The 20,287-nt window shown below is 51.1% G+C and overlaps 2 protein-coding genes across 2 annotated transcripts; one reads left to right on the top strand and one right to left on the bottom strand.

The window, feature by feature from the left end:
- Positions 1-3,514: 3,514 nt before the first annotated feature.
- Positions 3,515-7,244, bottom strand: ZBTB8B (zinc finger and BTB domain containing 8B). The gene is made up of 3 exons (XM_015811673.1): positions 6,296-7,244; positions 4,631-4,809; positions 3,515-3,817 (listed from the first exon to the last, which is right to left on the bottom strand). Exons 1-3 carry the CDS (start codon positions 7,242-7,244, stop codon positions 3,515-3,517), a joined length of 1,431 nt encoding a protein of 476 aa, XP_015667159.1.
- Positions 7,245-10,097: 2,853 nt separating this feature from the next.
- BSDC1 (BSD domain containing 1) lies at positions 10,098-20,159 on the top strand. The gene is made up of 12 exons (XM_029283276.1): positions 10,098-10,113; positions 11,220-11,445; positions 12,964-13,048; positions 14,106-14,222; positions 14,435-14,602; positions 14,697-14,751; positions 15,955-16,070; positions 16,499-16,567; positions 17,129-17,213; positions 17,698-18,204; positions 18,792-18,898; positions 20,099-20,159. Exons 1-12 carry the CDS (start codon positions 10,098-10,100, stop codon positions 20,129-20,131), a joined length of 1,584 nt encoding a protein of 527 aa, XP_029139109.1. The 3' UTR covers positions 20,132-20,159.
- The last annotated feature ends 128 nt before the right edge of the window (positions 20,160-20,287 follow it).

The following is a 20,287-nucleotide window of genomic DNA, read 5'->3' as shown; positions in this document are numbered from 1 at the left end:
GCCCCCGGAACGCCCTCCGGCGCCCTGGCCTCCCCCGCCGGGCGGGAGCTTCCCACGCCCGGGGGACTCCGGGCCGCCCGCCGTTCTCGCGCCCCCCGGCCTTTGCTGCGCCCCCCGGCCTGATGCGGGCGAGCGGGTCGGAGGAGGCTGATGCCCGGCCGGGGCTGGGACGAGCCGGGGGGGGGGCGGTCCGGCTCCCGTCGCCTCTGACCAAGCGCGAGCGGCCGGGCCGAGCTCGGGGAGGTCGAGGGCGGCCGAATAACGGGCCGGGGCTCTTCCGGGCGGCGCAAATCTCTGCGAAAAACGGATGGCCAGAGGCCGGGCGCGCCTGCGGCTCCCGGAGAGAAAAATGCCCGCGGCATCTGGCCGGCCCCGGGGTGAGCCAAAGCGTTTGTGCGCGATCTCTTCCAGGCCTTTTCTAGACAGCCCCGGAGGCCATTCGGGCCCCCGCTGCCCGGTGCAGAGAAGGGCGTCCGGACTTCCAGGGCAGCTGCCTCCTCGGCCGCCGCTCCAGCCCGGAGCTGCTCCGACCTCGGCTTCCCCCCCCCCCCGGGCCGTCTTTTAGTCCTCCGGAGCCCCCGCAAGTATTACCCAGCTGGCCCGCGGCGAAAGAGCCTCCCAATCAAATACGTGGGGGGGGGCAAGGGGGGCTTATTTGCTGAGAGGAAGTTTCACCTCTGCCAAAGGAGGGCTGACCCAGCATAGGGTTCTGACAAGATTGCCATAGACTGCCTAATCTACAAGTCCTCATTGAGAAACAGCTGGCTCTGGTCCAGCTCACCTTGAAGGGCAACTATTGTGCATCACTGCTGTTCCCACACTCACATACTGGCTCAAGATACACCCAAGAACCTGTGATGGGGCTCCTTTTGCTCTTCTGCTCTTCTTCAGTGCAAAAGGATTCCCTGGACAAGAGCTGCTCTCTCTGGCAGGGCTGCCGAGGAAGATGGCAGATACAACACCGTTGTGCCTTTCATAAAGATCTGAGGGCCGATTCAGTCCGGTTCATTTGGGAAAGAAGAGAAACGGCATGCTTGTTTTGTTTGCCCTACTTCGCGCACACCTTAGTTCACTTTTGTTCAATTGCTATGCACACTGAACACTCCTAGATTGAACTACCAACCGTGCACTCTTCCAAATGCTTTTTAATCCCATGTATACAGATAGTCCTCGACTTACAATAGTTCATGTCTTGTTTGAAGTTACAATGGCACTGAAAAAAGTGACATTACCATTTTTCACACTTAACCACCGTCGCAGCCTCCCCTCCTGCAGTGTCTCCAGCAAGACTCACGAATCACAGAACGGAGGGACCATTCTATTTTTAAAGAGCAAGTATACCGTAATCAGGTTTTCTTTTTTAGCCAGCTTTTGCAGAGGGTGTGATTGGCCCATGCTGCCTTCCATGTCTTAGGGAGAACTAGAAATCAGGCCTCTCTGCTGTCTGAGTTGCTGTTCTTCAGACGTGTCAGACTGATCTCCACAATTTCTAGTTGGTACCAGCCAGGGAGGGAGCTGGGCCAGCACACTGGGAAGGTCACCAGGTGTACTAACATGTGGGACACGCCTTGGGAGACAGGAAGAGAGGCTGCCCGGAGAACTGCCAGATAAGAGACAGCTTAGTCCACAGCTGCATGGGGGGGGAGAGGCTGAAGAGAGACCCTCCCCAGTTTCTCAGACAGTAAAGGTGATGGCAGAATTGTACTTTCAAACTTGCAAGGTTCTATTAATGTAACTTTACAATAAAGAAGAATCAACTTATCCGTTGTGTTTCCTTTCTGGTTTACCTGGTAAGGTTGACACCAGGATGGAGAAGGTGAATTTATTCTGAATAAGGGAGCTACAAACCACCGCATACAATTTTAGACTTTGATTTTCATTGACTTCTTTCGGTAGCTTTGTTCTGTTACATCCAATGGGCTTTGATAGTTCCCCGGCTTGTTTAAATAGCCTCTAGAAATTCAACCCGAGGACATAAATTGAGTAATCTCAATTCCGTAGGAAACCAAATCCCTAGTGTACACCATCAACAGGAATAAAGCAAAGTTGAAACTATTTTTTTTAAAACATGGAACATACTCAAGACAAACTTGTAAGACGATACAAATACAGAGACCATCACAATCCACCCATATTACCGTGTATCTGTGCAACTAGAGCAGGGGTAAGCAACCTTGGCTCTTTTATGACTCGTGGACTTCAACTCCCAGAATTCCTGAGCCAGCTATGCTGGCTCAGGAATTCTGGGAGTTGAAGTCCACGAGTCATAAAAGAGCCAAGGTTGCCTACCCCTGAACTAGAGGCATCCTGGACTGAAGTGGGGCAAAAAACTGAAGAATTATGGCTCATTGCTGACTCAGTGTTCACAATACAAACACCACCAGAAGGGGGATCCCGCAAGGGGCCAATTTCCCCCACCCACCAAGTCCAGAATGCGGACATTCCCAGAAACCTTCATTGCCTTTGCAATGCACAAGTGGAAAGTGGAGTTCTATTAACTTTGGCCTGACAGGCTCGTTCCAGGCCCTTTGCTGGGGAGCACCAGAGGTCCCAGCTCAGCCACCAGTGAAGATGCTGGAGCTCTACTCAACGGCACCTGAGGCCGCCGGTCCCCACCTAGGGCTCCGGAGTACAATCAGCTTCCCTCTCCTATTTCTTCCTCTCTTCCTTAGAGGTATGAACTACATCATTTCAGCTGGTTGTTTTAAAGGCCCTGGTCAACAAGCAGTATCTCATCCGTGGTAGCTTGCACTGCGGGCACGGGACCAGCCACAGCACCCGTCGGCTTTGGGCCCAGTAAATGAAGGCAATAGTCAAGCAGCAAAATATCTTGGCATTTCAGTTGGAGATGCTGAGAAACGAACTTCAGGCTTTCTGCTCCACCATCAGCAAGTCCCGCCGTGAAGCCTTGCCAGGGACACACAGCACAAGACAGAAGGGCCCCTTTTGGTTCAAGCACAAAGCGCGTCAGTGCCTGGTGCGCTGCAATTCCCAAGGTTGTTATTCCAGAGATTTGTAAACTTTTTATCTGCACCTGACTTGAGGCAGAGCAGAAGCGCCCATTTAAGTTGGTGTTCTGCATTTCTAAGTTAGGATTAAAGATCAGAATAACGAGGGAGGGAGGGAAACTTGTCCCCCCCAATCTTTTCTGGATCCAAAGGGTATCTCAAGGAAAAAGCAGCAGCAAGGAGGAAAGAGAGAGGCCGCACCAGGTGAGCAGAGACGCACAGTTGCAAAAGGCACCCCACCTTTCGAAGGGGTCCCACTCTTGAACCTGGACCCCTTTGAAATAAATCGTGCACAGCAACGACTATTGAAAAAGACTTTTCGGAATGATGGGAGTCCATCTGTGGTCACCCGAAGAGAATTACTTTCATTTATATATATAAAAAACCCTAACCTCATGCAATTTTAGGTAACCGTGTGAGTCCCTCAGCAAGACCACCCATTCATAATAAGGAAAAGAGATTCCCAACTGCACCCCAGCCCCCCCTTTGTCCCCCCCCCGGTACTGCTACATCAGTGCTTCTTGATGGAGGCCCTGCTCATGGTCAGGGTCGGCCTCCTCATCCTCGGGCGGATCTTTTTCGTCCCCGGATTCGACGTAGATGGGCCACTCGTTGTCCGGGTCGCTCTTCCCCGGCCCTCCGGAGGAAGGCTCCATGAGGCGGAGGTGGATGGGCAGTGAATCCTCTTGCGTGGTGGTGACGCACGTGCAGCTGTCGCAGAGGCCAAAGCGACGCAAGCCTTGAGTCAGGCTGCTGGTGAATGTTCGCCGGCAGCCTTTGCAGACAATGGGCTTGCTGGACCGATGGACCTGGAGACCCAAGGAAGAAGCCGGGTGGTCAGCAACAGGGGCGGCTGTGGCCAGGAGGGCCTTTGCGCACAACTTTGGATTGTGCACTGGTTAGGCCCATTCCTGGACCAACATCTCCTTCTCACAAACAACCACGCCCTGGTCACTGCCCGTTTGGGCTTCTGTAACGCACTCTACATGGGGCTGCCCCCGAAGAGCCTTCAGAACAAGCCTGGACTCGTGCGTGGGTGGCCTCCTTTGAGAGAGCCACCCTGGCTGCCAATTCAAGGTGCTGGTCATCCACTTCAAGGCGCTGTGTGGCCTGGGGCCAGGCTACTCGAAGGGTCACCTTTAATGGCCCCTCTTCCATCCACCAGGCCCACCAGGACAGGAAGGCAGGGCCCGTTGCGGAATTATCTGGTGGGACCACGAAAAAGGGCCTTCTTGGGGGTGGCCCCTTCCTTATGGACATCCTTCCCCCAGAAACACCATTGGCCCCCACACTGCTGAACGGAGATGGAGCAAGGCTGATTTGATTACGTTGCTGCTGCCACGGTTGGGGGGTGGGGGGAGGAATAGGTTTGTATGTTGTGGGTATTAATGTTGTGAGCTGCCCAGAGTCACCAGTGTGTGGAGTTGGGCAGCCATATAGATTTGTACCACGAGCAAACAAACGACGTGGCTGATGCCCCCAACTCTGCCTCTCGTCTGTACCGGCCCAAGTCCTGCCCAGCCCCTTTCCAAAACCTCCTGACTTCCACAAATGGGTCATCTGCAGCAATGGGGATGCACGGCTTCCCCGGGGGAGGGGGGGGCGGCCGGCGTGCCACTTACACTCAAGGCGTGGCTCCGGAGGTGCTCCTGGCGCGTAAAGCGCTTGCCGCAGACTTCGCAGGGGTAGGGCCTCTCGCCGGTGTGGGACCGGATGTGGCGCTTGAGGATGCCCTTCTGCTTTGCCGTGTAGGGGCAAAACGGGCACTTGTGCAGCTTGATGGGCACCACGAGAACATCACCTTTGGGGGAGGGAGAAACAGCATTGGGGACTGTTTCAAAGGGGGTCCGAGTTTCAAAAGAGGGGACTTAAAAATAACAGTGCAAACATTCGGGAGGGGGAAGAGAATTCCACTGCTCTCTGCTTGCTACAGGTTTGTTTTTTTAAAAAATATATATATATATGCAGACTTCACTGTGGCAGCTGTTGCAACCAAGCAATGAATGGAAGGAGCCCAGGAAAGCGCAGTGCCCTTGGCACAATGTTGTGTTTCAGCAGGAATGGTGTCTGGATCACGTACGGAAAAAGAATAGCGATGGGATGTGATCGTTCCCTGGGCTGGATATCTTGGCCAAATCTCCCTACATGACAAGTTAGAAAGAAATCTCTCCCCCCCCCCAAGCTTTTAGGGCATGGAATGATGGCCTTAGGTTACAGGAAGATAAATTCTGCTTGAATGTTAAAAAACAAAACTCATAGGAGGAAGAGAAGTTTGATGGTATAGCCCAGGGGTAGTCAACCTTGGCTCTTTTATGACTCATGGACTTCAACTCCCAGAATTCCTGAGCCAGCTTAGCTGGCTCAGGAATTCTGGGAGTTGAAGTCCACGAGTCATAAAAGAGCCAAGGTTGACTACCCCTGGTATAACCTATGGCCAGGAGTTGTCCGGAGTCATTTTTTGTGAGCTATTTCATTTGCTAAATAAGTAAGTAAAAAATAAATAAATGGATGACCCTTTTCCTGGATGGATTCAAGCAGAAGCTGGGCAGCCATCTGTCAGGAATGATGTCAGCTGCACTGAGCAAGAGGGTGGACCCACTGACCTCAAAGGGTCTCTTCCAACTCTGGCACTCTCTATTCTGCCTTCCGCCTCTCCAGCTTTGCATTATTTTGGCCTGCTGCTCCACGTGTAGCCCAGCCTTTCGTTCTGCCCCAGAGCATCTTGCAGAAGGCCATTAGTGGCATATCAGCAGCCAACGGTAGCAGCGGGATGAAGACGTGCTCCAAATTGCCCGATTTGGCCCCCACGGGCGACACGCCAAAGCCTGCCCTGAATGCTGCTTCTTTTGACCATCTGGCTGGATTCATATTGTGTCAGAGGCCGGCTGGGAAGGCCACCAACAGCAACCCCAGAATGCCAGGATGCTGCAGCTGCCTGTTCAATACACACCTGTGTGGCCCCTGAATTCTGACCAAAGCCCCCCGGGACTGCTGTGAGAGTCATTAAGTGTGAGGATCGGTTGCAAGTCACTTTTTTCCAGTGCTGTTGCAACTTCAGTCGCTAAACGAACGGTCCTGCGTCAAGGGCATCCTTTATTGAATACCTGTTGAATTCTACACCTCTCCAGAAGCTTCAGATTGTGGAATGAAGATCCATTCCTTTGGAAACCCAGCTATTTGGATGCACCTTATTACCTCAGTTCTGCCCAGGAATGGAACTCCTTGAAACGACCGGAGCAGAAAACGACCCCCCTGCAGGGACAGAAGCTGCCTCAGACTCGCCTTACCTGTGTCCTCTCCATACCAGTCACTGTGAATGTCCATCATGGAGCTCATGGGCAGGCCGGCATCTTCCGACCGGCCCTCAAAGCCACGCACAAAAGGGTGGACCACCTCGTCTTTCCTTTGGGAGGCGCTGTTGCGCAGCAAGGCTTCGAGAACCTGCTTCATGTGGTAGCTGCTGCAGGCCAGGTCCATGGCCTGCCCCCTGTGAAGCCCCTCTTCCATCTGCTCGATCGTCAAGGGAGTGGGGTACTGCTGCAGCCGCTCCCCAACTTCCACCTCGTCCACATCAAACTCGACCTTTGGCTCAATCGCCTTGGGTGCCAAGAAGCCGGTGTCGTCCGGAGACTCGCGGCCAGCAGGGTCCCTGGCCAGGAGGTCCAGGTGAGGATGGAAGCTGCTGCAGTCCCCACAGGGAGGAGGCCCTTGTGGGCAGTCCGGGACACCTTCCTTGTCCTGCAGAGAGGAAGCGGAGGCTGAGCCCTGGGCCTTGGCACCGCAGGATGGGCCTTGGCGGGCAGAGCTAGTGGGGCTCCTGCTGTCCGCCTGGTAGAAGGCAGCTTCTCGCTCGATCTTCCTGCAGATGTCCAATGACGACCGGATGTACGTCTTGCAGAAGTTGACCACGTCAGTCATCTGCAAGTAGCTGGCGGCGGACATGACCTCAATCACATTTTCCCCACAAAGGTCCAGCTTACCTGAATAAAGAAAGTCCAGGATAATGGAGAAGGCCTCTGAGGTCACAATGTCCAGGGAAGCTGTGCTGTGCCGGCCACTGTCCTGAATGTAGTGGATCAACAGAGCTCGGAAGTAGCCGCTGTTGGCAAAGAGAATGTTCTTGTGGGCCTTGAAAATCCTCCCTTCCACTATGATGCTGCAGTCGCAAAAGAAGTCCCTCTTCCGCTGCTCGTTCAGCTCACTCAGGAGTTTGGCATAGTAAGACTGCATCTCCATGGCTCCAGGGGTCAGGGGGCCCTGCAAGGGAAAGGAGGACCAAGCGAGGTCACGCAGCTCCAGGGCAGAGAGGCAGGCCCAGACCACCTCCAGAGCACATCTGGCAGCCCCTCTGGAGGGCTTCAAAGGGCCGTGGATGGAGAAGCCGCAGTGAGAATCCTACATCTTCAGGAGCCTTTTTCCTCTCTCACCTCTGTGCTCTGTCTCGTCCAGGCTTTCTCAGCCTTGGCCATTTTAAGACATGTGGACTTCATTTCCCAGGATACCCCAGCATCGAGTGCTAGCTGTGGAATTCTAGGAGTTGAAGTTTATACATCTCAAAATGTCCCAGGTTGAGAAACACTAATCTAGTTTATCACACCTGGATGGCCCTGGCTGGCACGCAGGCATCAAGTTGACTTAAGAGTTCCCAGTAAGCTGCACCCAAACTTTGGCTTATTTCTGGGTAACCCAATGACTGATGCAGAAACTCCCAGAGCTTCGGGGGTGGGGGGTGGGTTGGGGCGAAGGGAGAGGAGGCAAGCAGGAACAGGAATGCCATTCCCCTCCCTCCTTCTGCTTCCACCTTCTTGCTCTCTCCTGCTAAGTGATTCTTTCTAGACCGAGTGTGAGACTTTGCAGAATTGTGCCTTTCACACCCCCCCCCCCAAAAAAACCTCCATGGGGGACCAGTCAGCCCTAGGAACAAAAACTCCCCACGCTGCCAGAAAGGAAAACACAAGCCAGCGTTTGGACCCTGGCACTCCAATCCTTGCCTCTGCTGTTATCCAGGCCATTTTTACGCTCAGAACATCCCTCCCTCTCTCCAAGCAATCGCAGGCAAAGCGCTTTCTCCTCCAACTGGATTCCTTTTCCTAACTAAGGCAACAGCCAGGATTTGCCTCTGTCGGCAACTGCCAGAACTCTACCAGATCAAAGGTGCCCCATTGTGCAGGCGAGGAAGGCAAGGCAATTCAGCCTCCCTCCCGGGTCTCAGCCGAGCTTTGTAAATGCACTCCTTGCTAAAATATTATAGCCACACAGGTGATGGTTTCCTCCTTCGGGTTGGAACTGGAAGTCCTTGAGTTCCTTGTACCGGGAAGCAAAAGCTGGGATGGGACCAGGGGATCCCCATAGATCCCACTCCTGCTTCCTCTCCAAGGGCAGATTTGGTGAGCCATTCAACAACACACAAAACAGGATGGCAGATGCTTATCACTCTTCCTTTCTCTAAATAAACGATTCAGAAACTGAGTCCCCGTTCATCTGGGTTAGTGGCAGAATATGAGTTAGATATTCAGCATTGGAGATTTGCAGCCAGGGCTCAATCGCAAGTCCAGAGGGATGAAGTTCCTCTGAAGAAGCAGCAGCAGCTCTTCCTAGGGCAGGGGTAGGCAACCTCGGCTCTTTTATGACACATGGACTTCAACTCCCAGAATTCCCGAGTCAGCTATGTTGACTCGGGAATTCTGGGAGTTGAAGTCCATGAGTCATAAAAGAGCCGAGGTTGCCTACCCTTGTCCTAGGGTAAACAGCTGCATTCCTACCGCAGACTGAAGCCCAAGCCCTCCCAAACCCCGAGGGGTCCTTGGGGCTCTCGGAGCTTTACTGGCATTCAACCACCTCCCCGCTGGGCGATCAGCGCGGGGGCTCCGCGGTGGGACCGCAGCCTCTGCTCCCCCCCGGGCTGATCACCCGCGGACTAAGCCCCCTCCCGGGGGTGTTTTCGGCCCCGGGGGGCGGGAGGGCAGCCGGGGACCGTCCAGCCCGGCCCGCGGGGAAGCGGCGAGGGGCGCGGCGGGGCGAAGCCAAAGGGGGGCTTCCCTGCCGACGCGGCCATCCGAGGCGCCCCTCCGCGCCGAGCAGCCCCGCCCGCTGCCTTCCTCCGGCGCTGCCCGCTTGCCAGGCGCGGCGCCGGCCCCGCAGAGGACCCTCGGAGGTCTGCTAGTCCGACCCCAGCCGAGGCACGAGACCCTCCGCCGTCCCGGCGATGCAGCGCTCGCAGGCGCGGAGGGGGGGGGAGGCCGGCCTGGAGGTGGAGTCACCCCGCCCCGGCAGCCTCCGGAGGGAGGGCAGGAGCCGCCCCGGGCCGCCCGCAGCGCGCCCCTCCCGCCGGCCTCCCCGCTAAGCAGCGCAGCCGCGCCCGGCAGCCTCACCTGCCTCGCCTCGCCCGCCGCGGCGGCNCCCGCCCGCCCGCCCGGCTTCTGCGGGGCTGCCGAGAAGTGCCGTTTCCTCGGCCAAGGGCTGGAGGCGGACTTTGAGGAGGGGGAGTGGGGCGGGGGGATCTTGGCAGAAGAGGGCCAGCCGTGCGTCCATCCTAGCGACTCCGCCTTAATTGCGCCGGGTCAGCGCGTCTTTGGGTGCAGGGAGCTTCAAGGTCCGGCACTTTAACATCTTTAGTTCTGGATGGGGTTGCGCTACCCCAGACAGACATGGTCCGCGTCTTGTGGGTTCCACAAGTCAAAGAGCAGGTGACAGTTGTGGCTAGCGGAGTCTTTGCACAACTCTGGGTTGTGCGCCAGTTGTAGCCGCTCCTGAATCAGGAGTCCCTCATTCAAGCCCTGGTCATCTCATGGCTGGACTACTGCAATGTCATCTATGCGGGGCTACCCTTGAGGAGCATTCAGAAGCTACAATTGGTGCATTGTGCAGTGGCACAGGCAGTCTTTTGGGGCCCTAGTTGCATTGGCTGCTGATTTGCTTCCAGGTGCAATTCAAGGTGTTGGTCACCATCTTTAAAGCCTGCCTGGCATGAGGAACTGTCTCACCCCAATGGGTCTGGCCCACCCCACCTGTGCCTGCAAAAGGGCCATGCTCTGGACCCCATCAGTCAAGGAATTTTGGTTGGCATGGTCCAGAAGAATCACCTCTGCCATGGCCCTGGAACGAGGTGAGATCGGCTCCCATCCTCCTGGCCTTGAAGACCAGCTTTGCCACTTGGCCTGGGACCCCCATGGGGAAATTTCACACTGGAGGTGGTTGATCGATTAACATCAGTTCCCACCTAATCACACACACACACACACACACCCCCGGCAGTATATTCTCCTCCCTTCCTCCCCATCTTTAATTATAGCTTGTATGTTATTGTAATGTATTTTATATATTTATGTTTTCATTTTAATATTGTAAGCCAACAGAAAATAAATACTTGGCAAAATATATTTTTCTAGGATCCTTTTTCACCCAAAGTGTTAATACCACTTTATAATGCACTCATAACACCACACCTGCAATACTGCTTCCAGTTTGGATCACCACAATATAAAAAAGATATTGAGACTCTGGAAAGACTGCAGAGAAGAGCAACAAAGATGATTAGGAGACTGGAGGCTAAAATAAATACTAAAAATGGTTGCACAAATTGGGCATGTCTAGTCTAGAGAAAAGCACTATGGGCAATATAATAGCAGTGTTTGAAGGGCTACCAGAAAAAAGAGAGGGTCAACTTATTTCCCAAAGCACCACAACACAAGACAAGAAACAATGGATAGAAACTAATCAAGGAGAGAAGCAACCTGGAACTAAGGAGAAACTTCCTGATGGTGAGAATAATTAACCAGTGGAACAGCTTGCCTCCAGAAGTTGTGGCTGCTCCAACACTGGACGCTTTTAAGAAGAGACTGGACAGTCATTTGTCTGTAATGGTACAGAACCTCCTCTTTGTGCAGAGGTTGGATTAGAGCCATACTGGCTCAGGAATTCTGGGAGTTGAAGTCCACGAGTCATAAAAGAGCCAAGGTTGCCTACCCCTGTACTATTCTCTTATTTCCAGGTGGTCTCCTGTCCGGGAACAACTGACACGCGACTATCGACTTACAGAAAGGCAGCTCTAGAATGCCATAAATTTCTAGGGTTTCCCCCCCCCTTTCCGCGGGGGGGGGCAGTCGTCCCCTTCCCATTTCACCCTTTATTCTCTCGGAAACTGCCAAGCCAGGGAAAAAAAATTCTAAAAGAGTTTCGACCATATAATTTGATCCTCGGCAACCGCCGTAGCCACAACTCCCAACCGACCCGGAAAAGACCATCGAGCTCTTCTAAAGACAGAAGCCGTTCCCTGCGCTGGCTTCCGGTTCCTGATAGAGAAACGGGTGGGAACCTTTTGCGAGAACAGCGTGGACGGAGAGTGTCTGGAAAAGACGGGCCGCTTCTGCTTCGAATTCAATGAAGGGCGTCCGCGCCGTTCAGAATCCTCGGTGGTTCCTTTTCTTTACCTCGGGTGGTAAAAGAGGCGCCCGGAAGCGTCTTTGTGGCCGGAAGCTGCGGCTATTGCGCCTCGGAGGGGCGGGGCTTCAGCGGCGTGTCAAAGGTCAGTAAATATTGGTGACGTCAGGAGACCAAGATGGCGGAAGGGTGAGCTTCAGCGAGAGCGCTGGGGGCGGCGCCGCTGCGAAGGGGCCGGGCGGGGGAAGGAGCGAGGGCTTTCTGGGCATGTGAAGAGCGCTCGGCCCTTCCTTTGCGGGATCTTCGCGGCCTGGTTGCGGAAATGAGGCGGTGGCGCTGCTGGGAGAGCCGGAAGATGAGCTGCGAGGCTCCTCTGGGGAGAGGCGGGGGGCCGGGGTGAGGAGGGGGGCCTGGGGAGGCGGGCTTGGCGGGGGTGGGACAGACGCTGAGGAGGGCCGCCCGGCCTGTGGCGGCGCCCGGAGGGTCCCGGAGCAGCCTGGAGAGCCACGCTGGGCAGCCAGACCTCCCCGGCAGGCCGTCTGGTAGTCGGGAAGAGCGGGGTGGGTGGGAAGAGTCCAGTCCTCTTGGCTGGCTGTTTTGCGTTGAAAGCTCGTAGGAGCCGGAAACGGTTCTTAAGTCGTAAAGTTCGGACATCAGCTCCTTTCTGATACATGGCAGATTGAAGTTAAATGTTGCCTTTGCTAAAGCAGCGTTTCTCAACCGGAGCCAGGCTGGGGGATTCTGGGAGTTGAAGTCCCCACCCCCATCTTAAAGTGGCCGAGGTTGAGAAACTTTGGGTTAGAGCAGGGGTAGGCAACCTTGGCTCTTTTATGACTCGTGGACCAACTCCCAGAATGCCTACCCCTGGGTTAGAGGCTTACTGGACTCACCAGCCCCTAACCCAGGGGTGGGGAACCTTGGCCCCTTTATGATTTGTGGACTTCAATTCCCAACTGGCTGGCTCAGGAATTCTGGGAGTTGAAGTCCACAAGTCATAAAAGGGCCAAGGTTCCCCACCCCTGGGTTAGCAGCTGGTGAGTCCAGTAAACCTACATTCTCTTTCTGCCACCCAGACTAAATTATATGCTTAAGTATGGGCTCACAGCCTAATTTTCTTCCGTGCTACTAGAAGAATTGATGTTTATTTTGTTTGTTGCTTTTTTTACATATGGCAAATTCAGGAAGCTTGAATTTGATGCCAAAACTAGAGTCGTACCTTATAGTACACAGTCAATATCACTGTGGACATTTGTATTGTCATCATCTTTGAATATTATTAGTTGATGTCCTGGTTTTCATAACTGTGCCCTTCAATTCTAATAGGGTTTATTTAGAAGCAAATCTCATTGGGATCACTCGGTTTGTTACCCATTAAAAGAAAAAGTAATGTTTTAATATCTGCTAATATATTTAAGTTTTTTTTTAAAAATCAAACATTATACCAAATAATAATGATTGCAAAATTAATTCATACAAGGTCCTGGTGTATTGATTAGTTTAGGATTGTTGAAAGTGTTCCAGTTGACAGGATTTAAGTAATCCACCAAATGTTAAAACAGAGTTAGAAACTATTTAGCTTTATATGTTTGTCCTGTAACAGGGAAGATGGAGGCTGGTGGAGGAGCTGGCTACAGCAAAGCCTTCAAACGGTCAGAGAGAAGGTAGGCAGAATTTTTGGAATTACACAAATAAAGAGCAATGGCCTAAAGGAGCAACCTTGGGGGTGCTTCTTAATTTTGAGGTATATTGATTGCTTGAACTCTTTGTTGAAAACAGTATTTTTTTTAACTTTTATAACTCTGGTTTTGCAGGAAAGACTTTGCTTGTTCTTTGCATTGGAATGGGCTGAGATGGGAATCCAGACTTGAAACTGGGTCTGCTTGCAAGCTGCTTCTCCCTGCTTATCTTTTCTCCTCTCTTTTCCCCTCCACCAGACTTAGAATTAGTTTGGCGCATGAGGCAGAGTGTTGGACTTCAAACAATGAGATGCCAGTTGAAATTCCTGTTTGTTGACAAACTTGCCAGGTGGCTTTGAACAAATCACCTGCCTTTACTTCCTCTAGTACTGAAGTCTGGTTAATAATAGTGCCTTACTCATGTTTGTTATGAATCCAGTAATGACTCTAAGCTATTTTGGCTTTTAAAGGCTTCCCCCATCCATTAAGTACCATTTAAAAAGCATTCAGAACTCCATCTTGTTGCCGGTCAGATGCTTAACTTTAAAACATTAAGGTAGAACATGTTAACTTGGCTGGAAATTGTGTTCTCCATTCTGAGCATAAAACTTGGAATTGCAATATGTAAGTACAAATTAGGGACTATTATTATTAATTTGAGCGTCTATGGCGATTCTCAGTCATCCAGGTCATGGTTGTCACAAAGGTGCTTTTAAAAAAAAAACAAAAAAAAAAACCTTTGGGATATTAATTTGAGTCTTTTTCAAACTGAATGGAAAAATGTATCTGTAATTAATATATTGGAATAGAAACTCTGTGCAATAAAATGACAACTCAGCCATCAGATATCTAGCTTTGATTTTTGAAAAGATTCTGTTGTATTCTCTTACTGGTCATGCATTGGAGTGATCAGAAATTTCTGCCTTGACCTTTGCCAGATCCCTGCACCTCCTTGTTTAATTAATAGCAACCCTTTGAAATTCTGTAGAAACTCTGGCTTACCACACAAGAGTCAGTGCACCCATTCTCTCTCTCTCTGCAGTCTACAGAGGCCTTGGAGTTCATGAAACGTGATCTGACAGAATTCACCCAGGTGGTCCAACATGATACAGCTTGCACCATCGCTGCTACTGCCAGTGTGGTCAAAGAGAAGTTGGCTGTAAGTAGAAGGCTCGTTACTGAGATGAAGGGACGCATAGCAAGGGAAAATACTGGCAGAGTTTCTTTGCTTTAGTACATTTTTATCAAATAGGCTCCTTATTGCTTTGACATATAACTTGGCTCTTGATTCAGCTTTGTAGGAGGCTACCATCTCTGTTTCCCGTGGTTAATTTTTTTTTGGTTTCATTGTCTCTTTTTGTGTATGTAAAGACGGAAAGCTCTTCGGGGGCAACGGAAAAAGTGAGAAAAGGACTCTCCAACTTCTTGGGTGTTATTTCTGACACATTTGCACCCTCCCCAGATAAGACCATTGACTGTGATGTCATAACCCTGATGGCAACTCCATCTGGGACCACAGAGTTGTATGACAGTGCCAAGGTACATTGCAGCCCCCCTGACCCTAAAATGGAGCCCCTCCCCCTACGGTGAGCGCCTCTTGTTCCTATAATTTCTCCCCTCTGTTCTCTTCTAGGCTCGACTCTATAGCCTCCAGTCTGACCCGGCCACTTACTGCAACGAAGCTGATGGTAAGTGGAGAGGTAATCAGAGGCAGGGAAGACGAGAGGAGGAACCTAGATAGAATTCAGTCCTTCTGGAAAATAGGAAGCCCTCTGCAAGATAATGAGTGCAGTTCATATCATGTTTTTAGAGTTCATAAAAGCAAACCTTTCAAGAGTACAAGCTGCTGTTAGAAAAAACAAGTCTCTAGCCTTCAGGTCTACAATAGAAAGATCAAGTAGAGCCTGGGCAACAGACAGGAGGCTGGCGGGCAGGTGATCTTATAATGGGAGTCTGAGGTTCATTCAGCCACAACCGATCAAAGCATGTTTGGATGGCTACAAGCAAAGTTATTCATGGTAAAAATCTGAGAAATTTCTAAAGGAGTCATTGCAAGTGAGATCCAAGCTGCATTTGAAGTGGGGGTTTTTTTGGGGGGGGGGTGTTGCTATTTTTTTTCCTCATTGCTTTCCCTTTGCCTGATCCCAGTGTCTCCCACTTCAGTTCTCTGAATGGTTTCCTGGTTAGGAGATCGGAAAATCACAGGAAATTGGCCAGGCTGGGAGATGGATCTCGAGTGACTGTAGGGTTTGCTTGACTGTGGGTGTTTGCCAAGACTCTTCAGTTTGCTTCTTCCATCACTTCCAAGCAGGAGGGCAGAGAGGGACCACGTCCCATGTTCCCCTCTCCTGTCGCGTGGGTGGTGTTGGCGTGTGCACACTGCTCTTTAGCATTAAAGGTGATAGTGTATTGTCTGCTGTGGTAAGCCAAGCCTGCTGTCAAATTTCTCAGTAAGGAAGGCTAATGAATTGTGATGTTTTATTCTAGGAAATAAAAGATAGAGTATAATAATACATTTGTTTGCATATTGTAGTTATGGAATTCACTGTTGTCATCTTATAGTGTATTTTGATCCCTGGACAGGACATCTCTGTCTCCCATGCCTCCTCTTTCTAGCATGCTTTTTTAGAACCTTGATTTGATCCATCAGACTCTTCCTGTCTTGCCATTTAAGTCTGTAGCTTCCCCAATAAAGGAGGAGGATCAGCTTTGAGAAGAAGTCCGTGTACTTTGATCGGAAGGTAGGGTTGTGGCGTCAGGACCGTCTTTGTCAGTGAAGAAAATGAGATTTAGTTTTATGGGCTGAGGAGGCTTGTGTGATTGTGACTATTATCCTTGTTTGTCTTGGCACAGCTGTGGTGGTTTGGAGGATGTAATATTTTCTCCTGCAGGACCACCTGAGCTGTTTGAGGCCTGGCTTTTGCACTTCAGCTTGGAGGAGAAGAAAGGAGAGATATCTGAGTTGCTGGGAAACAGCCCGTCCATCCGCTCCCTCTACTCCAAGATGGTAAGCTTGGCCCCTTGACCTCCTCCGTCTTTTCTTCAAGCCAACGGAGAGGTTCGTTGTTTGAAAATATCTGTGGCATTATACTCTCCTTTAACTTGTTTACCAGGTCAGTGTGCAATCTGGAGGCTTTTGTCTCTGCAGAATATGCTGGAAAGCACTGGCATTTTCCTTGCCAAGAAGCAGCAGAATTGAGGAAGAAATTTTTTTTTTTCATCTTCTGGGTTTTGCTCTTAGAATTGCTGGAACAGTTTATTTATATGCAAATGTCTCTGTGTCCTTTGTCCATTCGTGGGTCATCCCTGGAGGAATGGATAATGCACACAGCCATAAAGGCTGGGTTGCAAGTGTGGCTCTCTTGCATCTTGGGTGAAACAAAGCCAATAATGGTTTAGGAAAGTTGACGCTTTTTCCCCTTCTGATGGCCTTAGGTGCCTGTGGCCGTCTCCCACTCGGAATTCTGGCAGCGGTACTTCTATAAAGTCCACCAGCTGGAGCAGGTGAGTTTGCAGAAACACTCCTGGTTTCAGTTAGTGCAGTCTTTGTGTCCCAAGTTGAGTATTGGGTTTATTAGCCGAACCAAAAGCAAAAGGCACTCAGGCTATACTTCTTATGCAATTTATAATTTACTGAAGTGCTGGGCACATAATAGGGAAAGACAACACGTTTGTTCCTCTCTTGCACACTTCTGGTGATATTTCAACACCCTACACTTGAGAAAATGTCTCAGGCCCTTTCACCTGGCTTTGAAGTTCTGATTATTTATCCTCAGTGTGAAATCTGCCTTCGACCTAGCTCTGTTTTCCTCTGCTTACATCACACACACACACACTCCACTGCTGCTTTTCTGTCCTGTTGGGTTTCTTGGCTGTGCCTGGTAGAAGGCCCCTCTTCTCCCCTCTTCCCTCCCCCCGCTGAAAAAGCAGGACTTTGCCCAGGGAGAATGGGTTTTGCCCGGAAGCTGCGGTTGTGTGCGTGCTCGCTCTCGCTCTTTGTCCCCCTCTGGCAGCAGAGCCAGTCGGAGCCTTGCTGACAGTTGTGCGCGTTCTCTGTCATCCCAGGAGGAGCTCCGGAGGGAGGCTCTGAAGCAGCGGGCAGAGCACAGTGTTCACTCGGAGGATCCAGGATGGGAGGAAGAGGAGGAAGGTAAGGGAGCCATAAGCTCTGGCCGTTCCCTGACAGGGCCCGGTCCTTTCGGGACTCCTGCCGGGCGGCCGCTCAGTTCCTTGCCTGTGGAAGTTCTGCCTCGTTCTTTGATCGGCAGAGAAGTCACAACGTCCCCACAGAGTTATGTGATTGGAATTTGGCAACTGCCATATATTTATGCTAGTTGCCGTGTCCTGAGGGGTCACGCAGTGGCCCTTTGCAACCTTCCAACAGTCAAAGTCAATGGGGGAAACCGGACTCGTTTAATCACCACATGATTCACTTAACAACTGCAGTCGTTCATTAACTGGCAAAAAAAGTTGTAAAATTGGGCGCAACTCAACTTGTGCCTTGCTTAAGAAAGGAAGTTCTGGTCCCAACTGGGTTTGTAAATTCGAGGAATCCCTGTACTGAGTTACCTCATTTTGTTTTCCTGACATTGTTTCCTCTGTCCTCGGTGTTTCTTCCTCTCTTGACACAGAAGAATTTCTTGGATCCTCTTCCTCCTCCTCCTTACAAGCTGTAGTCCAGGCAGAGGCTTTCCCCATCTTGGCCGCAGAAGCCGTTCCGACACTGGAGGCCTCGGTGGAGATGTGGGCCACGCTGAGCCCCACCCCGGTGGAGGCGACCCCCTCGGAAAGCAGCGAGAGCGTCTCCCTGGTGACTCGGATCACAAACCCCACCGCTGGGCCTGCCTCCCCCTTACGGACTGGAGCCCCACTTGCAGGAGCTGAGGGGGACGAGTCTCCGAAGCTGCAGGAAGCCAGCAGAGAGGAGCAGGGAAGCTCCTTGGCTAACGCAGGGGAGCCTCTGCAGCCTTCTCCACCTCCCCAGGAGGCCACGGCCTCTTCAGAGCAGCCTAAGCAGCGCGCAGAGAGCAAGTCAGCCAGCAGGACGGAGACTCCGCGAGAGGAGGCGCCTCTGGACTTGCGGCTCTTTGAGCTCAACTCGGACAGCGGGAAGTCCACACCATCCAATCACGGGAAGAAAGGTGAGTAGCTGGAAACCTTCCGCTTTTTCTAACCGTGTCTTAGTTGTGTGTGTGTGTGTAGTTCTCAACCTACGACCATAATGGAGCCTGCCCACCTCAGTTGCAAGTCATGATGGTCATAAAGTGGGTCGCCCACATGACTGAGCCAATTTTATAACCTTTTTTTATAGCGGTCATTAAGCAAATGCCGCGGTTCTTAAGCAAACCAACAGTTTGCTGTGGCCGGTTTTGCCGAAAACCAGAAATAAAAGCTGTTGCAAAGTCCGCTCATGCACCCGTGTGGCCTTGGGTGGTCCCAGGGGTGGTGGGGGCACTCGGGACCTGAGATCAGAGAAGACACAGACCGCCAATAGGGCGGGAAGGGATGTTGATAGAAGTGACAGTTGGAATTGTTTCAGTTCAAGATCCTTTTCAAGGATTCTGGCAAAATAGCCGGGCTGCTGCATTGAAGAAGGCTGCTTGTCAGCTGGTTTTCATGAATCCGACATCCGCTAATTGTGGTACGCTGCTTGCTAAATGTTCATTGTTAGATTTGAAAAGCCTGCTTGTGCAGCGGAGCATGTGTGGCGTTTCCTTTCCTGTTTCAGGCTCCAGCACAGATATAAGTGAGGACTGGGAAAAGGACTTTGACCTGGACATGACGGAAGAAGAGGTTCAGCTGGCACTTGCCAAAGTAGACGTTTCTGCGGCGGAGGTAAGCCCTCGGGATAGTCCGATGCAACTGAGGAAGTCCTGAGGAGAAGGGTAGCTTGCACAATACTTTCTCTTTGCTGGACCTTAGTTGAGCGGAACAAAACCCATTCGGCCTTCGACATGTGGATTACATAAAATCTCATTGAAGAACTTTTGGCTAGCACAGGCAACTCTTCCCCATTTTGGCCTGTTAATTTGAGGGTTTAGTTATATGTGGGAACGGCAAGAAGCAGCAGCATTTGGTCAGGGTTCCCATTTGACTGATAAGGAACTGAAGCTGGGAGTGTGCCAGATGACTCTCCTCTCAGACATGCAGAGAGAAATGTGATGTTGACGGCACTGTCCATATTTTCTCTGAGTTCTTGTCTCCGTTGATTATCTGACTGACCTTGATTGCAGCCTTCAAGGGATGTTCAAAAGAGATTTTGGGAAGTTCCCACGTGTTTCTGTTAACGAGGGATTGGAACTTTCTCTTTATGTTGGATATATTATTTTGCTAAATTGCTATTTCTGAAACTTTGCAACTTTAAGATGTGTTCCAGAATTTCCCAACCAATAATAATTTTTATAAAGGAAAGCAGCCATGTGCTAAAAGCAGTTCTTGGAATTTGCTTCTGGCACCCAAGAACATTGAATGTTAGCCAAAATTAGAGATACATATTTCAGAATTCTAAACAGTCCCGCCTGCCTCTCTCTTCCTGCTCCCTCTTTTAATTACAGGTGATTCAGCTATATTTGCCGATTCAGTCTGAGGTGTAGATGGCTTTTCCACTCTATCAGGGCGGTTTATATATGGTATATATTTCAATATAAAAGGGAGTTCAGTACAGATGGGAAAGAGTTTCAGATGAATGTGTGTATGTGTTCATCTAAAAGTCTTTTCCATTCATAGTGAGCTGCCTTTTATATTGTAATATACGCTCCTAGTAAACACTCTGATTGGGGGAATATCTTGAGCAGGCACAACATTGAAGCTAAAGTGTGGGCAAGATAAAATTACAATCTTTGTTTAAAAGTATCTTGGCTTGAATGTTAAGTTGGCCAACCAGTTTAACAACTAAAGTGCTTTAAATGACGATCCAATTTGGTACATTGTGGAATTCCTGTCAGGGTTTCCACTTGATCTCTTTGTAACCTCATGTCTAAAATGACGCCTTTGTTGAACACACCCTGTCTGTCTCTTTCTCTCTCCCGTTTGCAGATGGAAGACGAAGAATGGGAGAACTGGGAATAACGAGGGCTTTTGCTCTCCCTGGGCTCCTTGGACTCAGCCTTGCCCCCCCCCCCCCCCCACCCCCTGAACCACCCAGTGTGAATTAAATCACAGACCAACTGGTTCCTTTCTCTCCTGTAAAAGTGTTTTGGACTGGCTACACCTCATCTCTGCGCA

This window comes from Protobothrops mucrosquamatus, unplaced genomic scaffold (genome assembly GCF_001527695.2).
Source record: "Protobothrops mucrosquamatus isolate PMUCROS unplaced genomic scaffold, P.Mucros_1.0 scaffold46, whole genome shotgun sequence".
NCBI lineage: Eukaryota > Metazoa > Chordata > Lepidosauria > Squamata > Viperidae > Protobothrops > Protobothrops mucrosquamatus.
This window is presented reverse-complemented; position numbering and strand designations above follow the sequence as displayed.